The sequence below is a fragment of the Scyliorhinus torazame genome, chromosome 4, assembly GCF_047496885.1.
Source record: "Scyliorhinus torazame isolate Kashiwa2021f chromosome 4, sScyTor2.1, whole genome shotgun sequence".
NCBI lineage: Eukaryota > Metazoa > Chordata > Chondrichthyes > Carcharhiniformes > Scyliorhinidae > Scyliorhinus > Scyliorhinus torazame.
The window spans coordinates 241,451,859-241,473,564 of record NC_092710.1 but is presented as its reverse complement, the minus strand read 5'-3'; the positions used below and the strand labels follow the sequence as shown (position 1 = coordinate 241,473,564).

The following is a 21,706-nucleotide window of genomic DNA, read 5'->3' as shown; positions in this document are numbered from 1 at the left end:
AATACTCCATGATTGCTTCAGTCTAACAATGTAAGTTGTGATCAAGTCACTTGCGGCTCCCGCCCTCAAATTCAATTTGAATCTCTGGAGTATGATTGATGGTTGAGGGTGCAATTGAACATTTATTAAATCCATGAGCTCACTAAATTATCTGGAGTCGGTCTCACTTGGGGCTGTAAGACTGCAAATAAGGTTTTAGGCCTGAGTTCCACAAGGAGAATCACTTTGTGTTTCATCTCCTCTCCACTTTGTTTGCTTGGAAATCATATCCAAGGCGCTCAACTTATTGTGTCCAGTCCTCCATGGAGGTGTCAAATAGGTTTATTCTGGTGAGTACTTTATTTTCTTAGACTTCGATTGAAACATATTACTCACAGGTGTTGGGTCAGAGGTAGTGTCAGGATAATTTATCCTCGTCACCAGATGTAAAGGTGCACTTTCACAGATGTCATTTGTGAACACAAAAGGTGTTTATAAATGAGAATTGGACAGCAGTCTCATGGCTATAGCAAGCTCCCAAAATGTTGCTTTGCCGAAGAACCTTTCTCACCATGGATTCCAAACACTAAGTCCCGATTGGTCACACAGGCCATGTGACCCTTACTCTGCTGTGTTGCCCTTGAAGGGACAATCACCATAGATAAGCTCCTAAATAATGGATTCTAGCATTTTCCCTCTGGCCGATGTTCGACTAATTGGCCTGTAATTTCCTCTTTCTGTCTCCCTTCTTTCTTGAATAATAGATTTACATTTGCAAACTTCCAAGCAGATGGGAGATTTTTATAATCTAGGGAATTTTGGAAAAATTACTATCTCTGCAACCACTTATTTTAAGACCCTAGGTTGAAGTCTATCAGAACCAGGGACTTGTCAGCTTTGCTTTTAACATTTTTCTCAGTACCCTTTTCCTGATACGAATTGATTTCAATTCCTCCCTTTTTCAACTTCTTGCTTTACAATTATTTCTGGGATGTTATTTGTGTCTTCTACAAAGAAGACAGACACAAAACATCTATCCAGTGCTTCTTCCATTTCCATATTTCTCATTACTAATCACCAGACTCGCCCACCCCCCAGAGGACAAACACCCACCTTAGCGACCATTTTTCTTTTCAAATATCTGTAGGAACTCTGTATGCTTATTTTAATATTTCTAGCTTGCTTACTCTCTTATTACTTTTCCAGTCATTCTTTGTTTTACTTATATCTGTCCAATCCTCTGACTTGCCACTAATCTTAGCAAAATTATATGCGTTTTCTTTCAATTCCCTGCTATCTTTAACTTCCTCACTTCCATGGATGACGCATCCTTCTCCTCAAATAATTCTTTTGAACTGGAATGCATCTTTGTTGAGTGTTATGACATATCTCCTTAAATATCTGCCACTGCATCTCAACTCATCTATCGCTCAGCCAAACGTTCCCAGTTCACGTTGCCCAGCTCTGTCTTCGTACCCTTTATTTAAATTTAAAACACCAGTCTTAGATCTACACCTTGCTTATTCAAAATGAGTGCAAAATTCAGTCTAGTATGATGACTGAAAATTATGAGCCCATTAATTAATCCTGCCTCATTGCACATTAGCTGGGGGCCCTGCCAAGCAAACTCAGCTGATCGCCTCTGATTGGCCAAGAGCATTAAAGGAGGCAGAATTTCTGCCCCAGTTTCCTTGATCACAGGGAAGGCCGTTGTCCAGTTGATGTGCAGTAACCCCATCATCTACCTTCAATTCTATCCTATGGCTCTATGAAAGGTGCAATATAAATGCAAATCTTTCTTTCCTTTTATTCCACAGTGCATTGTAATGTTGACAACATTATCATGCTCATTGTTGTCTGTGTTTGATTAGATCCTCTTACTATCATTTTTCTTCATTCTTTTTGTTCACTTCTTTCCTAAATTGAACTCTCATTTTAAGCTTTCTCCTCTTCCACTCTCTTTACCTTCTCTCTTATATCTCCAAGCTAAATCTTCCTCATTCCATTCAGAAAGCTGTGTTCAAACATTCTGGATCTTGATGCAGTTAATTGGAAGAGAAGCTGTGCTTCCAGGATCCTAATAGTCTTAATCTTTCCCTTCACAGGAGACATTATGACATCAATTGGTAATACAGGGATTTTTCACATCCTGTTAATATCCACCATCTGTTTGGGCTGTTTTTTAGCCATGTTGTTGCTGTATGTCCAACCAACAACCAACTGGATTTATACTCCATTGGAATCTGCCAAATCGATACTCGGTGTGAAAAAGCCCCTTGTGAAAGTTATTGAAAAGAATGAAACTATTGTACTCATTTGGCTTTGGCCTTTTGGTGGAAAATTTGAGCTCAATTCTTGTGGATCTGAGTTCAACTGCCGTTTAACTGCAGATAGAAACCTCTATAACAAATCTCATGCTGTCCTTTTCCATCACCGAGACATGAGTGGAGACTTGTCCAATCTGCCCAAACAGCCTCGGCCAACATTTCAGAAATGGGTTTGGATGAACCTGGAGTCACCTACCCACTCTCCAAAAAAGACTGGACTCGACCATTTCTTCAACCTGACCTTGACATATCGTCATGATTCAGATATCAAAGCGTCTTATGGGTCTCTGATAATAAACAGAGTGCCATTAGATTTTAAACTGCCTAAGAAAAGCAATCTGGTGTGTTGGGTTGTAAGCCATTGGAACACTAATCATGCCAGAGTGAAGTTCTACAATGAATTCCGCAAATACATTAATATCAACACTTACGGTCAAGCCTTCGGGAAACGTCTGGACAATCACAAATTGATGCCTACCATATCTAGTTCTAAATTCTACCTTGCCTTTGAGAATTCAGTACATGAAGATTACATAACTGAAAAGCTCTACAATGCTTTGCGTGCTGGCACCGTGCCTGTGGTCCTGGGGACATCTAGAAAAAACTATGAAAATTACATTCCAGCCGATTCTTTCATTCATGTGGATGATTTCCACTCAGCTAAAGAACTTGCGGGTTACCTGCACAAACTGGACGGGAATGAAGATTTGTACATGACCTACTTCAAATGGAGGAAACACTACTCAGTGAGGAATCCGTTTTCCTGGTGTGAACACGCATGCCACGTGTGTGAGAATGTAAAACGGTATCAAGAATATAGATCATGTTCCAATTTGGAGAAATGGTTTTGGGACTGAACTCAAAATCACATGTTATGGGCGAGGCGTTTTCAGAACCCCAAAATGTATCATGGAGTTCAACCAACCTCTCCCTTCAATGGATTTGTTGCTTTTCCTAGCACATGGCTTTTTCCCTAGGTGTGGTATTACAATTATGGACAGGTGGGTTTTCAAACATAAAACACTGTTTATTCCATGAACTCAACTTAACATCTCAACTAAACATTGGATCTCTCATTGAGCTCCACCCACTCTATGGCATCACTGTTTTCTTAAAGGTACATTGCTTAAACAACCAGTTCTTAAAGGTACTCTCGCATGACACATCCCCCCAAGAAAAAAAACCCCATCAACTTCAAGATGGTTTCATTTTTCACTTTTGCACCATCCACTAAGAAATGCACACATTAAATATACATTTTTATTTAAAGAAAACAACACACGCAAACAGGTATAATAATATAGTCCATTTTTCTTTGTTCTTCTTCCTCCAACTAAAATGGTTGATAGACTTTTTCAACAAAGTCTCTGCACGATCCATCCATTCCTCTACTCCTCGGCATTTCTCTTTAGAATCAGATACTTTCGTTCAATCTGACCACAGAGTCCCTTGCAATTCTCCAATACACGAGCATTGGTGATCACAGCTTTCAGGCAGTCAAATGCCTGTTGAAAGTCCGCTGTCCATTGAAATTTTTTAGGTTTCTTTAGCAACTCCATCAGTGGAGTAATCACGCCACAAAACATTTGCACAAAGGTTCGATCAAATTCATTCATGGTAAGAGATCGCATTGCCTCCCTTTGTCTTGAGGGTATCGGAAACTCCTCAAGAAAAGTGATTCGGGCTTCTCCAAATTCACTTTCGGCTAGGTTCATCACCAAACCCGCCACCTGAAGTTGATCGAAGAACTCCATACGATGTTTTAAATGTTCTTTCCATGTCTGGAAAGTGGAAATAAAAGCAGATTGTCCCACTTTCTCCATGCAATCCTTCAATGGTGGGATAGAATAAGAGTCCATTCTTGTAACTGCATTCACCTTTTGATAGTCCAAACACAACCATTGGGTACTGTTTGGTTTAGGTACCATCACTATGGGTGAGCGCCATTGGCTGCAACCCACTTCAATTATGCCATTTTTAAGCATACTCTCAATCTCTTTGTTAACCTGTGCCAATTTTAAAGGATTAAGTCTATATGGATGTTGTTTGATAGGAACAGCATTTCCCACATTTACATCATGTATAGCCATTTTAGTACTTCCCAATTTATCTCTACAAACTTGCCCATGTGATATCAATAACTCTTTCAAGTCAGTTTGTTTTTCCTCTGGAAGGTAACTTAATTTATCCCAATTTTTAAGAACATTCTCATTTTCCAATTTAATTTGAGGTATGTCAAAATCACAGTCACCTGGATTTGGTTCGTCACTTTGAGTTAGAATCATTAAAACCTCCTTTTTCTCTCCTTCCCTTTCAAAGTACCTTTTAAGCATATTCACATGACACACTCGGTGAGCCTTCTATCTGGTATTTTTTCCACATAATTCAGCTCACTTAATTTCCTTTCAATCTGAAACAGTTCACAAAACCTAGCTTTTAAAGTCTCCCCTACCACTGGTATCAACACTAAAACTTTATCCCCACTGGCAAAACTACGAACTTTGGATTTCTTGTCCGCTACCCGTTTCATCACATTTTGTGCAATTTTCAAATGTTGTCTAGCCAATTCACCTGCTCTATTTAATCGTTCCCTAAAATTTGACACGTAATCCAATAGTGGAATTTCCGATTTCTCACCCACCAATTTTTCCTTCATCAATTTAAGTGGTCCTCTTACCTCATGACCAAAAATTAGTTCAAAAGGACTAAATTTGGTAGACTCATTAGGTGCATCCCTAATTGCAAACAAAACAAATGGGATTACTTTATCCCAATCCTCTGGATAATCTTGACAATAGGCCCTCAATATTGTCTTTAATGTCTGATGCCACCTTTCTAACGCTCCCTGCGATTCTGGATGGTACGCAGTTGATTTAAATTGTTTTATTCCTAAGCTATCCATAACTTTGAATAACTTTGAAGTAAAATTAGTTCCTTGATCCGATTGAATGTCTGTGGGTAGTCCATATCTAGTAAAGAATTCAAGCAACTCCTCCACAATCCTTTTAGCTGTAATATTACGTACTGGAATGGCCTCTGGAAACCTAGTAGACACATCCATTATAGTCAAAAGATATTGATTCCCACTTTTTGTTTTAGGAAGCGGTCCTACACAATCGATTAGGACCCTTGTAAAAGGTTCCTTAAATGCTGGAATGGGTATTAAGAGCGCTGATTTTATCACTGCTTGAGGTTTCCCTATCACTTGACATGTGTGACATGATTGACAACATTGAACTACATCTTTCTGTAGTCCAGGCCAATAAAAATGTTTCTGGATTTTAGCTTGAGTTTTCCTTATTCCCAAATGACCTCCCACTGGTACCTCATGTGCAACTCGCAACACCTCCTTTCTATACCCTACCGGCAATACTACTTGATGAACTTCTGCCCAGTTTTCATCCGCCTGCATATGAACAGGTCTCCATTTTCTCATCAAGACATCATTTTTACGGTAATAACACTCTGGTATACTCTCAGATTCCTCTTCCGTATATGCTTTCTAATATATCCGTTTTATTTCTACATCTTTCTGTTGTAACTCTGCCAATGTTCCTGAACTAAAAATATTCACCTCACCCTCCACCTGTTCTTGTTCTTTTTCAACCATCTGGTCAAAAATCGTTTCTGTTAATTGCACTTTAGCTTCATCTTCACTCTTTGATTTCTCCTCTTGTCTTAACCTGTGACTTTGCGACCTTGTTACTCGACAATCCAGAAAAATCCCAGGATATTCGTCCTTCAACCCTTCAGTTGACTGATTTTCCAATGGCTGATTAACCACAGTAGGCATCACTCCCACCTGCGATCCAGCTATATCATCACCCAAAATAAACTATCTTGTCCAGGAATACAGTTTATCTATTACTCCTACTACCACTTCACCACTCTTCACTGGACTTTCCAACATTATCTTATATAATGGAACACTACTCCTCTCACCCTGAATTCCACATGTCACCACCTTTTCTGGCACCATTCTTCGCAAACTACATAATTCCTCATCATTACCATTAAAGATTGACTAGCCCATGTATCTCTTAAAATTGTGACTTCTTTACCTGCTTCAGGCACTCGCTCATATGCACTTAAGATGGATTTCTTCACCTCCTCATACTTTCCAGATACTTCCTCCCATAGTGATGCAAACACTTCACTAGCTCTACCTACCAGCTTTGTTTGAATCAGTAACACCCACATGTCCAGTGGCCATTTCATTTGCTTAGCTACCTTCTCAAATGAAATGAAAAAGGCTTCCACTTCCTTCTCGTCAAACCTTGGCAATGCTTGGACATATTTAAATAGATTCCCACCAAGCCTTCGACTATGACACTCTTTTTCACTATCCTCATCACTATCATCCAACTGTACGTTTCCCTTTACGTCTGCCAATTTTAACTGATTGTTATGTTTCATGGCCATTTTCTGAAGTTCAAACTCCCTCTCTTTATCTTTTTCCCTGATCTGTATCTCCCTTTCTTTTTCTTTTAGTTTTGCTAGGGCTATTCTTTCTTTTATCCTTTCTTCTCTCTCTTTTTCTTTGTCCTCTCTTCTCTTTCTTTTTCCTCTCTCTCAATCTCGTATGCCAGCCACTTTAATTCTTTCTCATGTTCCATTTGATTAATTTGCAACTGAATTTTTGCCATTTTCAATTAGTCAAACTCTATCTCAGGCAACTTTAAATGCTTAACCACCGCCATAATTACCTTATCTTTTGCAGTTAACATTACCTGACAAAATGCGAATATTCTTGCCAAATCTAACAGTCTGTTTTTCATTTCTGTCCGTAAGGTAACGTGTAACATTCACCACCCCCAAAAATGTCTGAGCCTCTGAAAGAGCCATTGTTCACAACACTCTCCCCATTTAAACTAAAATACCACACCGGAAAAGCAACAATCCTTCACTGTCTTTAAGTTCACAAAAGCCAATCCAATAGATAGACTTTTATTCCCCTCGAGCCCCCAATTGTTATGGGCGAGGCTTTATCAGAACCACAAATGTATCATGGAGTTCAACCAACCTCTCCCTTTAATGGATTTGTTGCTTTTCCTAGCACACGGCTTGTTCCCTAGGTGTGGTATTACAATTATGGACAGGTGGGTTTTCAAACACAAAACACTGTTTATTCCATGAACTCAACTTAATATCTTAAATAAACATTGGATCTCTTAACTCCCCTTACTTCAAAGATAACTCAGAAAATATTGCAACAGTAAATAATTCCTTAAAATGTTCCTTCAAACTTCCAAGAGACTTAACACCTTTAAACAAAATCACATCAGGTTAAAGGCTTTACTTTAAATCACCCAAATGATCCAGGCATAGTCTTTCATGGCAGAAATCCAGCTCACTGCAAAACACAGACACACACCCAGCTCTTTTCCAAACCAGAACTTCTCAAGCTGCTGTCTCAAACTGGCTTTCTCCTTTTAATCAGCTCACAGCAAAACCAGCCAGGCACTTTTCAAAACTGAAACCAAACTGCAAAATCAAACTGCAAAATGGCTGACCTGAGCTCTACCCACTCTATGACATCACTGTTTTCTTAAAGGTACATTGCTTAAACATCCAGTTCTTAAAGGCACTCTCGGATGACTCACATCACTGGTAAATATCACGGATCATGAGCAATTTCTATCAAATTCAATTGACTTCTTTCTCCAAAAGAAAATATTTTTGATTAATTCATTTGTTTAAGCAATAGTAACTCGACAACCTTACATCTTCCCTGGTGATGTGAGAATTCATGATGCTTCTGAAACTGCAGTAGTTGGATTCCGAGCATCAATTTCTCGTCTTAAATTGACCTGTGCTGGAAAATAATGGCTTTCCAAGGTGAATGATTTTATTTAGGAAAAAAATCACACTGTCTTTCCCCTGCTATTGCCACTTTTAAAAACATTTTAGAAAAAGATAAACTGTATTAGAAATTATCGAGAAAGTGTCCTGAAACAGATTTTATAGCTGATCAGATATATTAAAGTTATAGTGCCCTATTCGAGACAATCTTTCACTTGGAATTATCTATGAAGGTGGTCTGAAACACATATTGCCATTCTGTGTGGCGTCTCTATGAACCCATGCAATATCACCTCAAGAAACCCCAAAGGGTTTACCTTAGACCCCCTCCTTCTCCTCAACTACATCTTCTCCTTTTGGAATATGAATGGAGATGCAGCTGAATTTCCTCCCTGATATGTGAGCAGAAATGCTGGTAGGCATTTGCATAATTTTGTGCCACCAGCCAGTGCCCTGGTTTGTGGACATCATGCCCAATTTCAGGGTCTCCCCTCCACAATGACATTCCAACAGCTGTGACTGTTTATTTCAGATTTTGTAAAGTTGCTGCGAGGGAGCCTCAAAATGGAGGCGCACTCTCCCTCTCTCTTTCCTTCGTCGGTGTGATGACTGGACGATTGTAAGAAATTGGGTTATGAATATAGTGGACAATTTAAGGGTTAAACACTGGCAGAGGAGGTCAGTGATGGGAGGAGCTAAGAGAGCTCAGGGACATTTTTTAACAGCTGTGGGGGGAGAGGCACTGAGCGATATTGTGAGAAGCTGTGAAGAGAGACAGTGGCTGGAGAAAGGCTTTTGGAAGTGAGGTCTGGGGCTGGATTCTCTGATTTTCAAGCTATGTCTTGATGCTGGCGTGAGAACGGTGGCGTTTTACGACCAAAAATTTGACGTAAACAGCCACCGATTCTCCATCTGGCTGGGGGCTAGCAGGAAGGCAGCGCAGACCACCCGGACCTAACTGCCGATACGGCACGGATAATTGCCGGATCCATGGCCACGCATGCGCACGGTGGCGGTCTACAGTGGCCGCGCCGAGAAACATAGCGCCGGCCGCGCGTGGTCCCGGCCTGTAAAATAGTGCCTTCCCATTTGGCCGGCTCGCGAGCCCCGGACCACCCCCCAACAGTGCCCCCAGCCCCTGCCAAAGTCCTCCCTGCCCGCGGATTGGCCCTTCCCCGACTGTGACGGGCTGGACTGAGTCCACAGCCGCCAGGCCGAGTTCCCGACAAATGATAGCACACGTGACCGACGCCATCGGGAACTCGGCCGGTTGGGGGGGGCGGAGCTTTATGGGGAGGGCCTCAGGCAACATCCTGAAACTGTCGATACGGCACGCGGCTGATGTGTTAGGCAGGTCAGTTCGGTGTGGACTACAGTTGATGCAGCGATGCAAGTAACAGACCTCTACACTGTAGAAGATCCAACACGGTTTTATTGACCGATAGAACTAACATACATATTTAACTGTGGGTCAACACTATACTGAACTGACTGGAGACCTTGTACTAGCCTGACCAGACTCACTAGCTACCACATGGTGTTTGCACTGTGCTAGCTCGTGGACTCGGACTGTCTCAGTGGCTGGGTCCAGAGAGAGCGGGAAACCTAGTGCCCTCTGGCTTTATAGTGGTGGTGTCCTGTCTGGTGATTGGCTGCACTGTGCTGTGTGCTTACTGGTCATCCTGTGTGTCAATCACTGCCTGTCCGCACTTCATTATATACATGCGTGGATATTATGACAGCGGCGTACTCCTAGAGTATGCCGCTTAGCGGCGCCACTCCCGATTTCATCGGTAACATTGATTCTCCAGCCGATCGTCCCTGATCTCTGATCTGGCAACTCTTGCTTTTTTTGGGACCACAGGTTGAGGCAGAAACGCAATGAGTTTGAGAAAAGAGAAATTGAGTTCCCATATGCTTGACTCCGAGTCCATACTCCTTTTCCAAGTAAGATACTACTTTAAAAACAGAGCAGCCTTCTCCGGAGACAAGGGAAAGACTGAAACAAATCAAGTGAAGCAGCCATTTGAAGACCTTCAGATAGAGTAAGAAGAGATTCTCAGAATGTGCACTGTGAGACATGTATCACTTTAAGGCCTGCATGTTTAAGCTATATTTAGAGCTGCATGTGTATGATCTTGTTTTTTGATGGGAAATTGAATCGTAATTTTAAGGTGTACGGGTGTGGCTGTTCTTTTCGGGTTTGAAGTTAAACAGGTTTAATATTGTTATTCACAATAAAGTTTTGTTTTAAAAATGACTAACCTGATTTCTTCATGGAATCATGCCTGGAGTGAATCGATCTTTTCACAGTCTTTTATCTTTAAATATTTTATTGGAAGCATTTTCAAATATATACATAAGAAAGAAGAAAAACCAAAACCAACCGCGGCAACAGCAAACAGCCACAACATCCTTACACCCCTCTCAAAAATCTCCCCTACTCTCCCGGCTGCCACTCCGGTGCCTCCCCCCCATTTTTTAACTGTTTAACAGCTTCCTTACCTTGCAGGTCAGCTGTTAGTTTCGGGAGTTCAGTTCCGGGAGCAGGCCTATTGGCTGAGTGTAAATCAGGAAGGATACAAAAGGTGTGGCTGACGAGCCTTTAGAAACGGAGTGCTGGAAGCAAACAGAGTGTATCTGAGTTTGGGTAAGGCTGAGTTCGGGTAAGAGGTGAGTGAGGGCTGTGTTTTTTGGAGTTTGGTGTTTGGAGTTGAGTTTCCAAAAAAAAAAAAAAAAAAATCCAATTAATTAAGTAAATTAATTAACTAGTGAAGGGAATTTGGTGCTCATCTTAAGGAGGTGCAGAGAAGCAGACCTGTGAGGGAGTCTCGGGAGCAATTACTTCACAGCCAGCAGGTAAGCGATTGGCTTGTGACTAGTAAGTGATTTTTCTCTCTTTGACTTTCTCTTAGCTGTGTAGTGTAGTTCAAATTTAACTTCAGGTTTAAGTCATGGCAGGAGAGCTCAGACCCGTGTCATGCTCCTCTTGTGAGATGTGGCAAGTCAGGGAACCTTCTGGTGTCCCTGACTCCTTCATCTGCAAGAAGTGTGTCCAACTGCAGCTCCTGTTAGACCGCTTGACGGCTCTGGAGCTGCGGATGGATTCACTTTGGAGCATCCGCGATGCTGAGGAAGTTGTGGATAGCACATTCAGTGAGTTGGTCACACCGCAGATTAAAATTACTGAGGCAGATAGGGAATGGGTGACCAACAGACAGAGGAAGAGTAGGAAGGCAGTGCAGGGATCCCCTGCGGTCATCTCCCTCCAAAGCAGATTTACCGTTTTGGAAACTGTTGGGGGAGATGGCTCACCAGGGGAAGGTGGCAGCAGCCAGGTTCATGGCAACGTGGCTGGCTCTGCTGCACAGAAGGGCGGGAAAAAGAGTGGCAGAGCTATAGTGATAGGGGATTCAATTGTAAGGGGAATAGACAGGCATTTCTGCGGACGCAAACGAGAATCCAGGTTGGTATGTTGCCTCCCTGGTGCAAGGGTCAAGGATGTCTCGGAGCGGCTGCAGGGCATTCTGGAGGGGGAGGATGAACAGCCAGCTGTCGTGGTGCATATAGGCACCAACGATATAGGTAGAAAATGGGATGAGGTCCTACAAGCTGAATTTAGGGAGTTAGGAGTTAAACTAAAAAGTAGGACCTCAAAGGTAGTAATCTCAGGATTGCTACCAGTGCCACGTGATAGTCAGAGTAGGAATGACAGGATAGCTAGGATGAATACGTGGCTTGAGAGATGGTGCAAGAGGGAGGGTTTCAAATTCCTGGGACATTGGGACCAGTTCTGGGGGAGGTGGGACCTGTACAAATCGGACGGTCTGCATCTCGGTGGGACCGGAACCAATGTTCTCGGGGGTGTGTTTGCTAGTGCAGTTGGGGAGGGTTTAAACTAATTTGGCAGGGGGATGGGAACCGATGTAGGAAGTCAGTGGGGACGGAAACAAAAGGCAGGAAGGGAGAGTGTGTAAAGCATGACCAGAGAAAGCAGGGCAGAGAGCAAGGAAAGTCTACATTAAACTGCATTTATTTCAATGCAAGGGGCCTGACGGGCAAAGCGGATGAACTCAGGGCATGGATGGGCACATGGGACTGGGATATTATAGCTATGACTGAAACATGGCTCAGGGAGGGGCAGGACTGGCAGCTCAATGTTCTGGGGTACAGATGCTATAGAAAAAATAGAACAGGAGGTAAGAGAGGAGGGGGAGTGGCGTTTTTGTTTAGGGAGAACATCACGGCAGTTCTTAGAGGGGATGTATCCGAGGGTTCGCCCACTGAGTCTATATGGGTGGAACTGAAAAATAAGGGAGAGATCACCTTGATAGGACTGTACTACAGGCCCCCAAATAGTCAGCGGGAAATTGAGTAGCAAATACCCCTGCAGAAAGCACAGCCAGTGTCCGAAACGGGAGGCCGCAGTGCTCCCCACACCAACTCCTACCTCCTCTCGCAGTTGCCTCAGCCAGCACGGTGGCTTCACAATTTTGTACAGCTCATTAGAAACACGCTGTCGGGAAATCAGCCCATCTGGGGCGCAGAATCGCTGAGGCCCCGGAGAATCGGTCGTCAGGGCTGATAATGAGATGTGTACTGTATTTCTGGATCCGATTTTGGCATCGGAGCCGATTCTCCAGCCGATCGCGTTTCGCGATTTCGGCATGATGTCACAGAGAATCCAGCCCAGGTACCGGTCTTACCCTAAATAATTGATCTGTCGCCCCTGAATCCACATAAACTTTAGCTTGTAGCCCTTATCACAGAAGACGTTCCCGTATTTTCTTTTCGGTTTGGGCAGTCCCCCTTCCCACACTTGAAAACTCTCAGCCCAATTCAACTTGATTTCTTTGAGCCGATCGCGGCTGAGAAGGCTTGGTCCTTCACCCATCACTGTTGTCACTGGGAGTTGGGTAGACTGTTGTCCATAGCTTACAAGTACCATTGTAATGCCTTTTATTTTTATTGCTTCTCCCATATAAGTCTCTAAGTGCTCTTGAAGTTCAATGGTTGGACTCCTTCACTTAGGTACTGAAATGAATTCTCATCCATCATAGTGACTAATGGCCCGGATCCACTTCCATCTTAATAATAATAATAATAATTGCTTATTGTCACAAGTAGGCTTCAATGGCAGCACGGTGGCGCAGTGGGTTAGCCCTGCAGCCTCACAGCGCCGAGGTCCCAGGTTCGATCCCGACTCTGGGTCACTGTCCGTGTGGAATTTGCACATTCTCCCCGTGTTTGCATGAGTTTCGCCCCGACAACCCAAAGATGTGCAGGCTAGGTGGATTGGCCATGCAAAATTGTCCCTTAATTGGAAAAAATTAATTGGGTACTCTAAATTTATTTTTAAAAAAGTAGGCTTCAATGAAGTTACTGTGAAAAGCCCCTAGTCACCACATTCCAGCCCCTGTTCAGGGAGTCCGGTATGGGAATTGAACCCGTGCTGCTGGCCTTGTTCTGCATTACAAGCCAGCTGTTTAGGCCTCCCATTTACCCAGAGCATTACAGCAATAGGACCTATCTTGCCTGCCTTTAGATTAAACAGAGAGTGAATAGCAGAATCACTGGTGCTAAGCTCTTTCACAATGTATTTTTGTAACATCATGATTGATCAATTAGTTGCTGACCTTGACTGCATTCCTCTTGTGACAATAAAAACATTGGGCGTCATTCTCCGACCCCCCGCCGGGTCGGAGAATGGCCGTTGGCCGCCGTGAATCCCGCCCCCGCCCCCGCCGAAGTCTCCGGTACCGGACATTGGGCGGGGGCGGGAATCGGGCCGCGCCGGTTGGCGGGACCCCCGCTCAATTCTCCGGCCCGGATGGGCTGAAGTCCCGCCCAGAAATTGCCTGTCCCGCCGGCGTAAATTAAACCTGGTATTTATCGGCGGGACCAGGCGGCGTGGCCGGGCTCCGGGGTCCTGGGGGGGGGGCGTGAGGTGATCTGACCCCGGGGGGGTGCCCCCACGGTGGCCTGGCCCGCGATCGGGGCCCACCGATCCGCGGGCAGGCCTGTGCCGTGGGGGCACTCTTTCCCTTCCGCCTCCGCCACGGCCTCCACCATGGCGGAGGAGGAAGTGACTCTCCCCACTGCGCATGCGTGGGAAACTGTTGGCGCCCGCTGATGCTCCCGCGCATGCGCCGGGAAACTGTCAGCGGCCGCTGACGCTCCCGCGCATGCGCCGCATTTCCGCGGCAGCTGGCGGGGCAACAAACGCCATTTCCGCCAGCTGGCGGGGCGGAAATCCCTCCGGCGTCGGCCTAGCCCCTCAATGTTGGGGTTTGGCCCCCAAAGATGCGGAGCATTCTGCACCTTTGGGCCGGCGCGATGCCCATCTGATTGGCGCCGTTTTTGGCGCCAGTCGGCGGACAACGCACCATTGGGGGAGAATTTCGCCGATTGTCTCCTTAAACTCACATGATTCAGGAGTGTGGTTAACTCCTTATTGTTAATATTCCATTTTAAGCATTACAGATTGATTGCCTATTCTGTAGTTTGTAGCTGAGATTGTTTCCTGCTTCACAGCGATTTCAGTGGTTTTGGTGCCATGGTGTCCTATAGGTTCCTTCCCTAACTGGTGAACAACACCATTTAATGCGCTCTGCAGGTCTTATGCACCTTTTTCAGCACTTTCCACGGCCATCACTATCTCCATTGCTCGTTTCAAATTTACCTTGGCCTCTGGAAGCAATCTGTGTTGAATGATGTTGTTCATGCCACAGATGAACCTGTCCCATAACATGTTGTTTAGGTTGGCTCCAAAATCACAATACTCCATGATTGCTTCAGTCTAACAATGTAAGTTGTGATCAAGTCACTTGCGGCTCCCGCCCTCAAATTCAATTTGAATCTCTGGAATATGATTGATGGTTGAGGGTGCAATTGAACATTTATTAAATCCATGAGCTCACTAAATTATCTGGAGTCGGTCTCACTTGGGGCTGTAAGACTGCAAATAAGGTTTTAGGCCTGAGTTCCACAAGGAGAATTACTTTGTGTTTCATCTCCTCTCCACTTTGTTTGCTTGGAAATCATATCCAAGGCACTCAACTTATTGTGTCCAGTCCTCCATGGAGGTGTCAAATAGGTTTATTCTGGTGAGTACTTTATTTTCTTAGACTTCGATTGAAACATATTACTCACAGGTGTTGGGTCAGAGGTAGTGTCAGGATAATTTATCCTCGTCACCAGATGTAAAGGTGCACTTTCACAGATGTCATTTGTGAACACAAAAGGTGTTTATAAATGAGAATTGGACAGCAGTCTCATGGCTATAGCAAGCTCCCAAAATGTTGCTTTGCCGAAGAACCTTTCTCACCATGGATTCCAAACACTAAGTCCCGATTGGTCACACAGGCCATGTGACCCTTACTCTGCTGTGTTGCCCTTGAAGGGACAATCACCATAGATAAGCTCCTAAATAATGGATTCTAGCATTTTCCCTCTGGCCGATGTTCGACTAATTGGCCTGTAATTTCCTCTTTCTGTCTCCCTTCTTTCTTGAATAATAGATTTACATTTGCAAACTTCCAAGCAGATGGGAGATTTTTATAATCTAGGGAATTTTGGAAAAATTACTATCTCTGCAACCACTTATTTTAAGACCCTAGGTTGAAGTCTATCAGAACCAGGGACTTGTCAGCTTTGCTTTTAACATTTTTCTCAGTACCCTTTTCCTGATACGAATTGATTTCAATTCCTCCCTTTTTCAACTTCTTGCTTTACAATTATTTCTGGGATGTTATTTGTGTCTTCTACAAAGAAGACAGACACAAAACATCTATCCAGTGCTTCTTCCATTTCCATATTTCTCATTACTAATCACCAGACTCGCCCACCCCCCAGAGGACAAACACCCACCTTAGCGACCATTTTTCTTTTCAAATATCTGTAGGAACTCTGTATGCTTATTTTAATATTTCTAGCTTGCTTACTCTCTTATTACTTTTCCAGTCATTCTTTGTTTTACTTATATCTGTCCAATCCTCTGACTTGCCACTAATCTTAGCAAAATTATATGCGTTTTCTTTCAATTCCCTGCTATCTTTAACTTCCTCACTTCCATGGATGACGCATCCTTCTCCTCAAATAATTCTTTTGAACTGGAATGCATCTTTGTTGAGTGTTATGATATATCTCCTTAAATATCTGCCACTGCATCTCAACTCATCTATCGCTCAGCCAAACGTTCCCAGTTCACGTTGCCCAGCTCTGTCTTCGTACCCTTTATTTAAATTTAAAACACCAGTCTTAGATCTACACCTTGCTTATTCAAAATGAGTGCAAAATTCAGTCATGTATGATGACTGAAAATTATGAGCCCATTAATTAATCCTGCCTCATTGCACATTAGCTGGGGGCCCTGCCAAGCAAACTCAGCTGATCGCCTCTGATTGGCCAAGAGCATTAAAGGAGGCAGAATTTCTGCCCCAGTTTCCTTGATCACAGGGAAGGCCGTTGTCCAGTTGATGTGCAGTAACCCCATCATCTACCTTCAATTCTATCCTATGGCTCTATGAAAGGTGCAATATAAATGCAAATCTTTCTTTCCTTTTATTCCACAGTGCATTGTAATGTTGACAACATTATCATGCTCATTGTTGTCTGTGTTTGATTAGATCCTCTTACTATCATTTTTCTTCATTCTTTTTGTTCACTTCTTTCCTAAATTGAACTCTCATTTTAAGCTTTCTCCTCTTCCACTCTCTTTACCTTCTCTCTTATATCTCCAAGCTAAATCTTCCTCATTCCATTCAGAAAGCTGTGTTCAAACATTCTGGATCTTGATGCAGTTAATTGGAAGAGAAGCTGTGCTTCCAGGATCCTAATAGTCTTAATCGTTCCCTTCACAGGAGACATTATGACATCAATTGGTAATACAGGGATTTTTCGCATCCTGTTAATATCCACCATCTGTTTGGGCTGTTTTTTAGCCATGTTGTTGCTGTATGTCCAACCAACAACCAACTGGATTTATACTCCATTGGAATCTGCCAAATCGATACTCGGTGTGAAAAAGCCCCTTGTGAAAGTTATTGAAAAGAATGAAACTATTGTACTCATTTGGCTTTGGCCTTTTGGTGCAAAATTTGAGCTCAATTCTTGTGGATCTGAGTTCAACTGCCGTTTAACTGCAGATAGAAACCTCTATAACAAATCTCATGCTGTCCTTTTCCATCACCGAGACATGAGTGGAGACTTGTCCAATCTGCCCAAACAGCCTCGGCCAACATTTCAGAAATGGGTTTGGATGAACCTGGAGTCACCTACCCACTCTCCAAAAAAGACTGGACTCGACCATTTCTTCAACCTGACCTTGACATATCGTCATGATTCAGATATCAAAGCGCCTTATGGGTCTCTGATAATAAACAGAGTGCCATTAGATTTTAAACTGCCTAAGAAAAGCAATCTGGTGTGTTGGGTTGTAAGCCATTGGAACACTAATCATGCCAGAGTGAAGTTCTACAATGAATTCCGCAAATACATTAATATCAACACTTACGGTCAAGCCTTCGGGAAACGTCTGGACAATCACAAATTGATGCCTACCATATCTAGTTCTAAATTCTACCTTGCCTTTGAGAATTCAGTACATGAAGATTACATAACTGAAAAGCTCTACAATGCTTTGCGTGCTGGCACCGTGCCTGTGGTCCTGGGGACATCTAGAAAAAACTATGAAAATTACATTCCAGCCGATTCTTTCATTCATGTGGATGATTTCCACTCAGCTAAAGAACTTGCGGGTTACCTGCACAAACTGGACGGGAATGAAGATTTGTACATGACCTACTTCAAATGGAGGAAACACTACTCAGTGAGGAATCCGTTTTCCTGGTGTGAACACGCATGCCACGTGTGTGAGAATGTAAAACGGTATCAAGAATATAGATCATGTTCCAATTTGGAGAAATGGTTTTGGGACTGAACTCAAAATCACATGTTATGGGCGAGGCGTTTTCAGAACCCCAAAATGTATCATGGAGTTCAACCAACCTCTCCCTTCAATGGATTTGTTGCTTTTCCTAGCACATGGCTTTTTCCCTAGGTGTGGTATTACAATTATGGACAGGTGGGTTTTCAAACATAAAACACTGTTTATTCCATGAACTCAACTTAACATCTCAACTAAACATTGGATCTCTCATTGAGCTCCACCCACTCTATGGCATCACTGTTTTCTTAAAGGTACATTGCTTAAACAACCAGTTCTTAAAGGTACTCTCGCATGACACATCCCCCCAAGAAAAAAAACCCCATCAACTTCAAGATGGTTTCATTTTTCACTTTTGCACCATCCACTAAGAAATGCACACATTAAATATACATTTTTATTTAAAGAAAACAACACACGCAAACAGGTATAATAATATAGTCCATTTTTCTTTGTTCTTCTTCCTCCAACTAAAATGGTTGATAGACTTTTTCAACAAAGTCTCTGCACGATCCATCCATTCCTCTACTCCTCGGCATTTCTCTTTAGAATCAGATACTTTCGTTCAATCTGACCACAGAGTCCCTTGCAATTCTCCAATACACGAGCATTGGTGATCACAGCTTTCAGGCAGTCAAATGCCTGTTGAAAGTCCGCTGTCCATTGAAATTTTTTAGGTTTCTTTAGCAACTCCATCAGTGGAGTAATCACGCCACAAAACTTTTGCACAAAGGTTCGATCAAATTCATTCATGGTAAGAGATCGCATTGCCTCCCTTTGTCTTGAGGGTATCGGAAACTCCTCAAGAAAAGTGATTCGGGCTTCTCCAAATTCACTTTCGGCTAGGTTCATCACCAAACCCGCCACCTGAAGTTGATCGAAGAACTCCATACGATGTTTTAAATGTTCTTTCCATGTCTGGAAAGTGGAAATAAAAGCAGATTGTCCCACTTTCTCCATGCAATCCTTCAATGGTGGGATAGAATAAGAGTCCATTCTTGTAACTGCATTCACCTTTTGATAGTCCAAACACAACCATTGGGTACTGTTTGGTTTAGGTACCATCACTATGGGTGAGCGCCATTGGCTGCAACCCACTTCAATTATGCCATTTTTAAGCATACTCTCAATCTCTTTGTTAACCTGTGCCAATTTTAAAGGATTAAGTCTATATGGATGTTGTTTGATAGGAACAGCATTTCCCACATTTACATCATGTATAGCCATTTTAGTACTTCCCAATTTATCTCTACAAACTTGCCCATGTGATATCAATAACTCTTTCAAGTCAGTTTGTTTTTCCTCTGGAAGGTAACTTAATTTATCCCAATTTTTAAGAACATTCTCATTTTCCAATTTAATTTGAGGTATGTCAAAATCACAGTCACCTGGATTTGGTTCGTCACTTTGAGTTAGAATCATTAAAACCTCCTTTTTCTCTCCTTCCCTTTCAAAGTACCTTTTAAGCATATTCACATGACACACTCGGTGAGCCTTCTATCTGGTGTTTTTTCCACATAATTCAGCTCACTTAATTTCCTTTCAATCTGAAACAGTTCACAAAACCTAGCTTTTAAAGTCTCCCCTACCACTGGTATCAACACTAAAACTTTATCCCCACTGGCAAAACTACGAACTTTGGATTTCTTGTCCGCTACCCGTTTCATCACATTTTGTGCAATTTTCAAATGTTGTCTAGCCAATTCACCTGCTCTATTTAATCGTTCCCTAAAATTTGACACGTAATCCAATAGTGGAATTTCCGATTTCTCACCCACCAATTTTTCCTTAATCAATTTAAGTGGTCCTCTTACCTCATGACCAAAAATTAGTTCAAAAGGACTAAATTTGGTAGACTCATTAGGTGCATCCCTAATTGCAAACAAAACAAATGGGATTACTTTATCCCAATCCTCTGGATAATCTTGACAATAGGCCCTCAATATTGTCTTTAATGTCTGATGCCACCTTTCTAATGCTCCCTGCGATTCTGGATGGTACGCAGTTGATTTAAATTGTTTTATTCCTAAGCTATCCATAACTTTGAATAACTTTGAAGTAAAATTAGTTCCTTGATCCGATTGAATGTCTGTGGGTAGTCCATATCTAGTAAAGAATTCAAGCAACTCCTCCACAATCCTTTTAGCTGTAATATTACGTACTGGAATGGCCTCTGGAAACCTAGTAGACACATCCATTATAGTCAAAAGATATTGATTCCCACTTTTTGTTTTAGGAAGCGGTCCTACACAATCGATTAGGACCCTTGTAAAAGGTTCCTTAAATGCTGGAATGGGTATTAAGAGCGCTGATTTTATCACTGCTTGAGGTTTCCCTATCACTTGACATGTGTGACATGATTGACAACATTGAACTACATCTTTCTGTAGTCCAGGCCAATAAAAATGTTTCTGGATTTTAGCTTGAGTTTTCCTTATTCCCAAATGACCTCCCACTGGTACCTCATGTGCAACTCGCAACACCTCCTTTCTATACCCTACCGGCAATACTACTTGATGAACTTCTGCCCAGTTTTCATCCGCCTGCATATGAACAGGTCTCCATTTTCTCATCAAGACATCATTTTTACGGTAATAACACTCTGGTATACACTCAGATTCCTCTTCCGTATATGCTTTCTAATATATCCGTTTTATTTCTACATCTTTCTGTTGTAACTCTGCCAATGTTCCTGAACTAAAAATATTCACCTCACCCTCCACCTGTTCTTGTTCTTTTTCAACCATCTGGTCAAAAATCGTTTCTGTTAATTGCACTTTAGCTTCATCTTCACTCTTTGATTTCTCCTCTTGTCTTAACCTGTGACTTTGCGACCTTGTTACTCGACAATCCAGAAAAATCCCAGGATATTCGTCCTTCAACCCTTCAGTTGACTGATTTTCCAATGGCTGATTAACCACAGTAGGCATCACTCCCACCTGCGATCCAGCTATATCATCACCCAAAATAAACTATCTTGTCCAGGAATACAGTTTATCTATTACTCCTACTACCACTTCACCACTCTTCACTGGACTTTCCAACATTATCTTATATAATGGAACACTACTCCTCTCACCCTGAATTCCACATGTCACCACCTTTTCTGGCACCATTCTTCGCAAACTACATAATTCCTCATCATTACCATTAAAGATTGACTAGCCCATGTATCTCTTAAAATTGTGACTTCTTTACCTGCTTCAGGCACTCGCTCATATGCACTTAAGATGGATTTCTTCACCTCCTCATACTTTCCAGATACTTCCTCCCATAGTGATGCAAACACTTCACTAGCTCTACCTACCAGCTTTGTTTGAATCAGTAACACCCACATGTCCAGTGGCCATTTCATTTGCTTAGCTCCCTTCTCAAATGAAATGAAAAAGGCTTCCACTTCCTTCTCGTCAAACCTTGGCAATGCTTGGACATATTTAAATAGATTCCCACCAAGCCTTCGACTATGACACTCTTTTTCACTATCCTCATCACTATCATCCAACTGTACGTTTCCCTTTACGTCTGCCAATTTTAACTGATTGTTATGTTTCATGGCCATTTTCTGAAGTTCAAACTCCCTCTCTTTATCTTTTTCCCTGATCTGTATCTCCCTTTCTTTTTCTTTTAGTTTTGCTAGGGCTATTCTTTCTTT

The 21,706-nt window shown here is 42.5% G+C and overlaps 2 protein-coding genes across 2 annotated transcripts; both read left to right on the top strand.

The window, feature by feature from the left end:
• Positions 1–2,092: 2,092 nt before the first annotated feature.
• Positions 2,093–4,658, top strand: LOC140410834 (4-galactosyl-N-acetylglucosaminide 3-alpha-L-fucosyltransferase 9-like). The gene has a single exon (XM_072499524.1). It carries the CDS (start codon positions 2,093–2,095, stop codon positions 3,161–3,163), a length of 1,071 nt encoding a protein of 356 aa, XP_072355625.1. The 3' UTR covers positions 3,164–4,658.
• Positions 4,659–16,949: 12,291 nt separating this feature from the next.
• LOC140410833 (4-galactosyl-N-acetylglucosaminide 3-alpha-L-fucosyltransferase 9-like) lies at positions 16,950–18,322 on the top strand. The gene has a single exon (XM_072499523.1). It carries the CDS (start codon positions 16,978–16,980, stop codon positions 18,046–18,048), a length of 1,071 nt encoding a protein of 356 aa, XP_072355624.1. The 5' UTR covers positions 16,950–16,977; the 3' UTR covers positions 18,049–18,322.
• The last annotated feature ends 3,384 nt before the right edge of the window (positions 18,323–21,706 follow it).